General features: G+C 45.6%; 1 protein-coding gene across 1 annotated transcript; it reads right to left on the bottom strand.

Moving 5' to 3' along the window:
• Positions 1–1896: 1896 nt before the first annotated feature.
• LOC123160236 (hydroxyproline O-galactosyltransferase HPGT3) lies at positions 1897–6340 on the bottom strand. Its single transcript, XM_044578047.1, has 12 exons — positions 6079–6340; positions 5937–6000; positions 5799–5848; positions 5521–5717; positions 4949–5009; positions 4720–4792; positions 4314–4437; positions 4123–4210; positions 3686–3736; positions 3067–3138; positions 2172–2284; positions 1897–2074 (listed from the first exon to the last, which is right to left on the bottom strand). The coding sequence occupies exons 1-12, from the start codon at positions 6237–6239 to the stop codon at positions 2052–2054; spliced, it is 1077 nt and encodes a 358-aa protein (XP_044433982.1). The 5' UTR covers positions 6240–6340; the 3' UTR covers positions 1897–2051.
• Positions 6341–11168: the final 4828 nt, after the last annotated feature.

Genomic DNA, 11168 nt, shown 5'->3' with positions numbered 1-11168 from the left:
GGCGGCGGAGGCCATCCGGATCTGGACGAGGTTGGAGGAGGACTGCGGTCCCGCGGTTGAAGATGAACGGCGATGGTGCGGCACTCTAGGAGGCAGCAGGGCGCGGGGACGGCAGGGGCGTGGAGGAGAGGGACGAGCACCAACTCGGGGAGCTCCTGCTCAAACCCGACCACGGAGGGAGGCACGGGGCTGCAGGTCTCGGGCGGCGAGGAGGCGCCATGGAGGAGGAGAGGAAGGAGGCCGGCTGATGCGGGTGCAGGTGCTCGAGGAGCTCCTCTCCTCGAGCGCTCGGGCGACGAAGACTTGGCGAGGAGGAGGCGCGGGAACACCCGATCCATCCTAGAACGAGGCGGGGCGAGTTGGGCGGAGGCGGAGGCGCGAGGGAGGAGAAGGCGAGGCAGAGGGGGGCACAGGCGCAGGGGACGCAGAGCCGCCGGAGTTGGCTGCCCTGATGGGGTCACCGGCGCGGTGGAGCGAGGGGGGTTCGAGGGCTGCGCGCGGAGGGAGATGGGGGTCGTGCGCGAGGAGAGGGAGAGGGGGTCGGGCGTTGGCGGGTGTGGCGAGGAGGTGGTGGCGCGAGGCGGATCGGGAGGAGCGGCGGCGCTGTGTGGGATCGAGGGAGATGAGGGAGGAGCGTGGGATCCTCTCCCTGGTGCGATGCGTGGCGGCGGCGCACAGGGGAACGAGGGGAGATCGATGGAGAGGGGATCGGGCTCTCTGGCGGCTAGGGTTAGGAGGGTTAGGTGGGCCTTGGGCCGGCTTAGATAGGCTGCTGGGCTCTCTTCTCTCACTAATGAATAATAAAACAGAACAGAGAAAAGAAAGAAAAGAAAGAGAGGTTAGGGGAAAGATTTGCGCATGGGGATAATTTTCCCGGACTCGCAAAAATATGCTCGTTCCAAGAAAATAGGAATGGCCAAGATTGCAAGATTTAAATTCAGACTCATTTGAATTTAATTCAAATGGGTTTGAACTAGGACTTGATAAAAGGAAGATCCAAAAATGTTCGGATTTTTTATGGAGCTCCGGAAAATGATAAAAGAATTATTGACAAGGTTGGAGACCAAAAATTAAGATAACAAAGGCATTGACATAATTTGCAAGTGTGTTATGGTGATTTCCAAATTAAAGAAATATTTAATATAGCTCCCTAATATTGGGACGATATGTTATAAAGAGAAGTCACCCTTCCCTCGATTTAAATGGATCAAAAAAATCCATACAATTTATTTAAAAGAGTTATAAAAATTAATGATATGATGGCATGATGACATGATGCAATGCAAGAGATGACATGATGAATGCACAAACAAAACAAATCACACGACAAAACTCGGAGTAGCTGGAAGTCTTTTGGAGCGTCGGTCTCGGGGCGTTACACCCACGTTCCAATAGTCTCCGACAAACAGAGGATTAAGATCAGAGATGACCAAGCGGATTTATGTCGAGGGAGATATATATGGTGAACAAGAAACCCTGTGGGTCCAACTTCCATGCAAGATTTTCAATGTCCACAACAAAGGATGGACATTTTGTTCACTACTCCCTCCGTTCCTAAATATAAGTTTTTTTTACAGATTTCAATATGAACTACATATGGATGTATATAGACGTAGTTTAAAGTGTAGATTCACTCATTTTGCTTGGTATGTAGTCCATACTGAAATCTCTAAAATGACTTGTAGTATTTAGGAACGGAGGGAGTAGTTTGCATGCAATTCGGGGAATTCGTTCATGGCAGCAAAGAAGATGGAGGGTTGACCTGAAGAAGGCGATGGACTATATGGCGAAGTCCATGAAAACAGAAATGCATACACAGTCGGGTCAGGCTGTTCTACTACACTCTGTGTTAACTGTGAATGAAGTATGCTGGTAGCATAAAGCCGTAAAAGAATGTTTTCATCTCAAAGTAGTTTCTTCATATATTTCTTGCATTCATTCAATCATTCACATAGGCTGCCTGCTATAGGTGTGTACAAAATGGCTAATGTACAAAAACACCTCTTCATCAGGACACCACCATCAGAAGGGGGGGCGGCTGGTCCTTCCGCTCATCCAAAGGAACATACTTTCTCTGGAAGATGATAACACAGATAGAGCGTTAGAGACAAACAAACAAACAAACACGTCGTAATTTCCCTAAGGAAAATATTTTAGCAATGAACGTCTACCTTGTACCGGACTGAGGCAACACAGACGGTCGTCATCAACGTAAGTGGCATTAAGCCCCATCATCCATGAACCAACTGATATGTCATCATGCGCATAGCTCTGCAGCGATGCACTGCATATTGACAACAATAAAAGAGTTAGCCAAATCGGAGCTTGGAAGTAGGAACCCTGGTTTGTGGAAGTACAAAGACCCAAAAATGATAGGTCCTGGTCTTTAAGCACGTAGCAATTGCTAGCAGCACCTATCGCACAACTTTTAAGAATGGAACGCCAAATATAATTATAGTATCTTAAAAGAAATTGTTTTATGTGTCAGCTAGCCAATAATAGCATGTCAACAAATGAGTTCTTCTCAAATGCCTATAGTCAGTGCGATAAATGATTATTTCGTTAACAGCAAAATATATCAAAATGATGGATTAACACGTGATAACAAATGGGCATGTCCTAAGGAAATTACATATGTGAAATAAAGTAACCAAGAAAACTAAGTGAGCTTCTGATCAACCAAGAAAACCAAATGAGCTTTTGATCGACCAAGAAAGACTTGACGTAATTGCAACATTCAAACTGCTGATCCCACTAATGTATACTCCCTCCGTCCCAAAATAAGTGTCTTGAGCTTAGTACAAATTTGTACTAGAGCTAATACAAAGTTGAGACACTTATTTTGGGACGGAGGGAGTATAACATTGAGCAAACTCAAAATCTCAGGAAACGACACACACTGCCAATGCTCTGAGCTATGGATGCAAATTGATGGCCCATAGGGTACCCTCTGACCCTATCTAGTTCAATCAAATGAACTAAAAATTCTAAAACAGCAACATGGTTTGTGTTGATAAAAATGGTTCAGCGTAGGACTAAATATAAATATAAATACACACCAATTACCTGTTTATGTTGATGTAGCGAGCCAAATTGTTTGAGAGGATAAATAAAGAACCAGCAGCATGGCGAAAATACCTGAGAATTAAAAATCAAGCAATGAAAAGCAAGAACCTAGAGAATGAACATAGAAGGTTATTGCATCAGGCAGAAAGGAATTTAAAGGCTAAGCATGTCCAATTACTAAATATAACAAGCATATAACTGAATCTCAGCAATTACAATTTACAAGCACATGACGCAAAATGAACTGCAACTTAATGTCCATTACAGGTCTATTCAGTTTAAATATGTGGCAGAATAGAATTCACAAGATCAGCGAGACCTAGTCCCAGAACATAGTAAAAAAATAGCATTATTTCATCTAGACATTATTTCAGCCGGTTGAAATGCTTTAGGTCTGTATGCGCATTACATTCAGTCATCCAGATCCTCAGGATAAAGGAGGTCAGATTTTTCTGATCAACATTCACACACCAAGTTTCAATACTGACTTTAGGCATTAACAATCATCTAACATTATGCTACTAAGACGCAGCTAGGCTAACTTCCAAATGGCAAGAACCAGGCATGACTGCACAAAAAGGCGCTGATTAGACACATATGAACATGCCAGGCTACTTACGTCCTTGAATCTCCAAATTTCCACCATTCAGGTTCATACCATTGTTGCTCCCTGAAATTGAAATTGACATCAATACTTTCTTACTGATTGATTAACCAACGCACAAAAGAACGCTACATTCAAACTACAATATCGCTCAGATGTAAGCATGAAGGCAGTGCAATTACGAATGTACTACACACTTTATTTTCAAGTCATGTAATAGGAGCACCTATGGACTATGGTTACTAGGTGTCCCTTGATTAGAGCTCAATGTGCTCCACTGTGTCCATAACATAGGAAGGGTGTCAGCATGGAAAGATCAATCCAGAATTAAACCCCAAAAGTAAAAGCTGCTTCCACTCATGAATGGATGGTCTAGTTGGAGTTAAATAGATGCCATCTGTGTTGTCTGAATACAAAATGATGATGATGATAATAGGTAGGAAAGCACTCACTCTTCACTAACGACAGCTCCTGATTTCATGCAGCCCATGTACAACCCTTGGCTACCTCGACGGGCGTTAAGCATCTCAATTAACCCAGCTAATGGACAATAGCAAGGAGTCAGGGGAAAGAGAAGCTGAGATCAATTGATCAGAAATAGGGAAAAACAGTTTTACAGACAAAAACTGAAATCCAAAATTACCCAAGTCAAGATTAATGTTATCGTCAATCTTGACGTAGAACTCTGCATCCCAAGCTTCTATTGCTGCACTGAAGAAAAACTTAACTTTTTTAGGTAATTCCTCTGCAGCTTCCTCGTGACTTTCCTGAATGGTCATTGATTGGCTTAGAACAAGGTGCATTAATTCCAAGGTTTGACAAACGAACATCAGAAAAAATGCTTTAGTGATCCTCTCAAGCTATATGAATTTCATTGTTACTGCAGGATCATCAATGAATGAAATGCAAATGATTCTCAAGGATGCAATGTAGTCTTTCATGCTATCAAGGTAAAATCCGTATGCACGTCGTACCACAAATAGTGAAGTTCTGAAGGTAAATTGAGAAGAGCTGGTATATTAGATATTAAGTTATTAACCAAGCCTTACCAGAATCAAGAAATCGTTTGTCTTTCTGCTTTCTTCGTTAATATTACGGTCCAAGCTATCACCTCGATTAGGACTGCAGTGTCCAAAAAGTAAATTTCAGCCAGAGGAAACACACTGACGCACAACAAGGGGACATGTTAATTTAATACAAACAGAAAAATGAGAATGACATGGATGGAATCTAACTCAGATCTTAGCACAACTGAAAGGTATAGTCGAAGAACAAAACCTCCGGCCAATAACAAAACGAATAACCACACCCTTTTCCTCAAGCGTCTTTAAAGCATCACCTGAAATTTACGGAGGTAGAAGAACAGTTATCCTATGAGTGAAGGGGATCCTGGTTTACATTCAGCAATTAGAATTAGAATGCCAAGATTAGGTAGCCCTAGTTTAATCGATTGTAATTACATTACGAAAAATATAAGTTCAGTCATTTGGTAACTAGCATCAACCTACAGTCCCAAAGCAGTGCAGTTCCAATAACAGTTGTTCTCTTCAACTAATCAGTGTGTTGTGATCAACTGGTCACTGTTATCCTACGAGTGAATGGGGTCCTGGTTTATGTTCAGCAATTATAATTAGAAAGCCAAAAACTATATTAGAGCCCTAGTTTACTTTATGTTCATCAATTTTAGTTACATGCCGAAAAATATAAGTCCAGTCATTTGGCAACTACCATCAATCACAGGTATTCTCTTCAGCTAGTCAGTGTTCTGAGTTCAACTGGTCAGCGTTATCAGGGGTGGGTTAATTTTGCTTATCGAGAAGAGTAGTAAAAAATGAACAAGAAGAACAAACCTCTGGGCATCCAGGAGCCACGGAAGGTGTTCCTCTTGAGCCGGGAGCCAAAGCCGGTGTAAACTCCAATGACCGCGAGGAACTTCTTCCGGTCGGAGCCCCCAGCACCGGCACCAGTCCCATTTCCCCACAGGTAGCCCTCGCTCTTGGCCTTGGCAATGTCCATCTCCGCCTCGGCGATCTTCCTCCCAATCCCACTGCCACCAAACAACCCATTTCGAATCAACAAACCGGACGAAGCCATACCAGAAAATCTCAACGGAGAACCGAGAAATTACGTGCATCCGAGGTCCCTCAGCTTGTCGTCCACCGAGATCTCCTTGGGGAGCTGCGATTAAGCGCCGCCGTCAGGGGAAATCGAGAAGATAAAAACGAGAGGTGGGCGGGGAGGGGAGGGGGGCAGGGGAGATCCGCACACTGCCGGTGCTCTTCTCGAGGAGGCCGGAGAGGATCGCCCGGGTCTGCGCGTCCTGCCATAGCCTGCGGACGAGTCGAGGGGGGATCAGAGCTGCTGGGCGGAGGGGAGATCTGGGGAGGAGGGGGAGGGCGCGAGCGTACCGGCCGGCGACGTACACCCAGGCGAGGCAGGCGAGGAAGGCCATGACGAGGGGGACCCTGCCGGCGGAGGCGGCGGCGGCGGAGGCGGCGGCGGCGGAGGAGGAGGGCGGGGTCTTGAAGCGGCGGTTGTCGCGCCGCATGGCGCTGGCCAGCGTTTCCATGGATGGCGGCGATCTCCTCCGACGGCTCCGACCGAGCCCACCTGAAAAGCGAACACTCCCACACCCTGTTTTGCTCTGCCGATGGGGCCAAAATTGAAATACGTACGGAAAAATTGAAGAGCAATTTATAACATCACAATGGACCGTAGAAGACCAAAGTCGGGCCAGGCCTGGCCCGACTATGCAATCCGAAAGGAAAAACCGAGTCCCATTTTTTAGACCATCTTCAGCAGCTTTTTTTTTTCACGAGTACACAAAAATTGTGTATCTTTTCATTGATTGAATATCTTACAGCATGGGATTCCATCCACTCACTCGGCCATGTGCACATGAAGGCATGGTAGTGAGCACAAAGCGGGATGATGATCCCCGTGGCACCGGCCTTGGCCCATAGCGCTCTCTTAATAAACGCACGTATAGTGCAGTGGCGAAGCCACATTTTGGTTGTGCATAATAGCTTGACTACATAGGAATTTAGGTCAAGACTGCTATGTGTGTACACCACCGCTGAACATTGCAAATTCTGAAAATTGAATACAAAAGCACACTTATCATATGTTTGGGCCTCACGAGGCTGACTTAGCGAGGTGGGCCTCATCGGGGCGGACAACGATCATGTGTGCCCCACACGTAACCAGCCTGGCCCGACACGCGACAAAACGGGCCATGTCTGGCACATGGCACATCATGTGTCATGCTCGTCCGCCGAGGTGAAACCTGCGGGCCGGCATGACATGACCCGTCTATGTTTTTTTTCTCTTTTTTTACAAAGTTATTGGCTCAAAAGACAAAAAAGGATCCCAAAATAGTTTTTTTTAGATGTGACCCCCAAAACAGCTTTTTTTAGAATTCTCGCCAAACTTTATTCATTCAAGAACAAGTGACATAGGTACAAGGTTTGGGTCATACGGATTGCCCAACCAAACATGTCTACCTAGTCCTAGGCTACAAGCAAACTTGGCGAGATTGTGAGCCTCAAATTATGGTTCCTACACTCATGAATAAACGAGTATGAATTAAAACTATTACAACGAAGCATTATTTCATGTACAAGGGCAGCGTTGGGACCTCTTGTCCCTCTGTTGATGTCATTGACCACTTCTTGGCAATCCGAGGCCACACATATATTGGTTATCGCAAGATCTTCTACCAATGCCAAAGCTTCTTGGCAAGCATAAGTCTCAAGCATCATCGGATCCGTGATTCCTTGAAAAACAACTGCCGATGAACCCAGATATAGGTCGTCCTGGTCTCGGCATATCGCTGCAGCAGCCCCTCCACGCCGAGACCTGGCCACTGCTCCGTCCACATTAATCTTCACCTTGCCATTCGGAGGTGGCAGCCACCTCTTCTGCTATGCAGGTGATGTCGTTTGTGTTATTTGATGCTCCTTCCTTGCATTCAACTGACCCGGCTCATCAATGTAATTGTTAACAAAAGATATGGTCTGTTGCGGACTCTGAAAGACTGATTCATATATAGCCTTCCGCCTCGCAAACCATATAGCCCATAATGTGATTATCAGTCGTGTGAAGCTTGCATGGTCCAGGGATTCATTCAACTGAAATAACCAAATTCGAGCATTAGCTTCCAAGTTCTCTGACAATTGGGACACAAGTGCCTCATCTGATAAAGCCCATACGCAGCGCGACATCGTGCACGACACCAGCGCATGTCTCCAGGAATCAACACAACCACAAAGTGGACATGTATCGTGTACCGCCATACTTCGCCTCTGTAATGTATCCGTCGTTGGTAGCGAGTGATGAGCAAGCATCCAAAGGAATATCCTGACCTTTGACGGTACCTTTAGTGTCCATAACGAACTCCGTGATTTTTCTTCCTAGTTGGCATTAGAGGATCCACTTCTTCCTTCGAGCCACTCCTCCCTCTGCAGCTTGGTTTTCAGAAGGAATTTATATGCCGAGCTAAGACTGAAATTACCTTTCTTCTCTGGATGCCATGCCCAGAAGTCTGGTATATTGCAAGTGCAAACAGAGATCTTTAATATAGCATTGGCATCAATTGGAAGGAAAACATTGCGGATCAGAGCCTCATTCCATGAGGCTGTCGTCGGGATTAAAAGCTCCGACACATACCTTGGAGGGTTCGCCACTAGCGACGTGATCGGTCGTGGTGTCATTTCCTTCGGTATCCAGTTGTCAGCCCAAATATCTGTTGTTTGCCCATTACCAATCCGCCGTATAATGCCCTGCTGCAGTAAATCTCTCCCTTCCAAGATAGCACGCCAAATTTGTGAGGGTCTCGTGCCAGACTCCGCTGTAAGGATTGTTTTGTCCGGATAGTAAAGTGCTTTGAGAATTCTTGCACTCAGACTTGCTGGTTCCTGGAGAAGCCTCCATGCTTGCCTAGCAAGCAATAAAAAATTAAAAATCTCAAGATCCCTGAAGCCGAGGCCCCCCAAATGTTTTGGCCGAGTCATCACGTCCCAAGATACCCAAGCCGGCTTGTGCTCACCTTGCTTACATCCCCACCAGAATTTCCTAATAATAGACTTGATGTGATCACAAAGTCCTCTCGGCAGCTTGAAGCATGACATAGAGTAAACTGGGATGGCTTGGGCTACTGACTTAATAAGAAAATCTTTGCCGCCAGCTGAAAGGCATTTGCTCATCCAGCCCTTCACCTTGTTCCACACCCTGTCACTCAAATATTTAAACGTCCCCTTCTTTGAGTGACCCACATCAGTTGGCATACCCAAGTATCTATCACTTAGAGATTCATTATGAACCTGCAAAAATCCCTTGACAGCGTCACACACTATTTCGGGGCAGCCCTTACTGAAAAAGATTGATGATTTTTCTTTATTTATTCTCTGTCCCGATGCCATGCAATAAGTATTCAATAGGTTTGAAACTTCCTCTGCTCCATTAACACTTGCCCTGAAGAACAGCAGGCTATCATCCGCAAATAAAAGATGATTCACCGCCGGAGCCGACGGTGCCACCTTAATGCTGCTGAGCTGGGATGATTCATTTTGAGAATTTAACAGGCACGAAAGGCCCTCCGCTGCTATCAAGAAAAGGTAAGGAGAGATTGGATCTCCATGTCGAATACCTCTTGTGGGTTTAAACTCTTCAGACTTCACACCATTAAACATGACAGAAAAAGATACTGAGCTCACCATATTCATCACAAAAGTCACCCAAGGTGCAGCAAAGCCCAGTTTCTCCATAATTGACTTCAAGTAAGACCATTCCACGCGGTCGTATGCCTTCATCATGTCAAGTTTTAGTGTCGCATAAACATTGTTCTTTGATCTCTTCCTCTTCATAAAATGTAAACACTCATAAGCTGAAATTATATTATCGGTAATCAATCTGCCAGGAACGAATGCCGATTGCTCATCTGGTATTATCTCCGGGAGGATCACCTTTAGACGGTTAGCCACCACCTTCGAGGCTATCTTATAGAAAACGTTACATAGACTTATTGGGCGAAATTGAGATAGTAACATTGGGTTTGATACCTTCGAGATTAGTACCAACAATGTATCATTCACAGAAGCAGGGCTTTCCTCCCCCTTCACAATAGCTAACACCGCATTAGTCACTGCATCTCCACAGACATCCCAATGTTTCTGAAAGAAATGTGTGGGAAAACCATTAGGACCTGGAGCTTTTGTTGGGAACATTTGGAACAGCACGGTCTTGACCTCCTTAGCTTCGTAGGGGGCCAGCAGGGTTTCGTTCATAGCCGGAGTAACTTTCACCGGTACATGTTGAAGAACCTCGTCTACCCCATGTACCCCTTCCGAAGTGTATAGCTATTTATAAAACTCTAGTGCCATTTGCTGCATTTCTGTTGGGTCATTAGTTACTTGCCCACTTGGACGTTCCAGTGCCTTAATAAGGTTCTTTCTCCGATGCATCGAAGCTCTCATATGGAAAAAATGTGAATTTCGGTCTCCAGCAGATAGCCACTCCACCCGAGACCGTTGTCTCCACATCAACTCTTCTCGCAGGTAAAGCTCGATCAGATGATTATTAATCTTCACTTCCGCATGCGACGGTCCCTCACGCACCCTATCATTGCGCAAACGGTCTAGTTCCTTCTTCAGGCAGTGTATCTCACCCTTGACACTTCCAAAAGTGGTCCTCGACCAAGCTCCCAGGTTACGTGCAAGCGCCTCGAGGTCCGCGCGTACCTCACTCACCCGTGCGTTATGGTTGTTCAGCTCCCACCCTGCCTGAACTACAGATTTGGGGTGAGTATCTCACATTACCTCGTAGAAAAACTGTTTCGATTTCTTTCCTCCACCACCTGGTTGTGCTAGGTGTAACAAGATGGCTGAGTGGTTAGACGTAGCAGCCGTGAGATGTTCTATAGCCGTAGAGGGAAACAATCCACACCAATCAACCGAGCCCAAAGCTCTATCTAACCTGCCGCGGGTATAAGAGCCGCCGGTTACTTTCTTTTCATATGTCCATCTAGTGCCTTTAAAGCCCAGGTCGACCAAACCGCAAACATCCACAGCATCTATGAAACCCTGGGTTTGTGCCTGACTTCTCGAGCCAACACCATCGTGTTCATCATGCTTCGGGACCTCATTGAAATCACCTATGCAAACCCAAGGTAACTCTTGGAGTGTGGACAGGTTCTTCATTGTATCCCAAGTGTGGTGACGTAGATGGGTATGTGCTTCCCCATAGAAGCATGAAAGCCTCCACGGCTGGTCCCCTAGACCCGTGATTTTACCGTCAATATGATACCTCGAGTAGCCCAAAATCTCAATGTTTATTTCATTATTCCAAAACATAGCTAACCCTCCACTTCTACCGGAGGCATCCACAGCAAAAGAACTATCAAAACCTAAAGTACTTTTTAGATTTTCAACTCTCTCCCCACTTAAATGGGTTCCAACTATACAAAGTACTTTAGGGGCAAACTTATTTGCGAATTCACGCA

The sequence above is a fragment of the Triticum aestivum genome, chromosome 7B (assembly GCF_018294505.1).
Source record: "Triticum aestivum cultivar Chinese Spring chromosome 7B, IWGSC CS RefSeq v2.1, whole genome shotgun sequence".
NCBI lineage: Eukaryota > Viridiplantae > Streptophyta > Magnoliopsida > Poales > Poaceae > Triticum > Triticum aestivum.
Note: the sequence above shows the minus strand (reverse complement) of the source record. Positions and strands in the feature narration are given on the sequence as shown.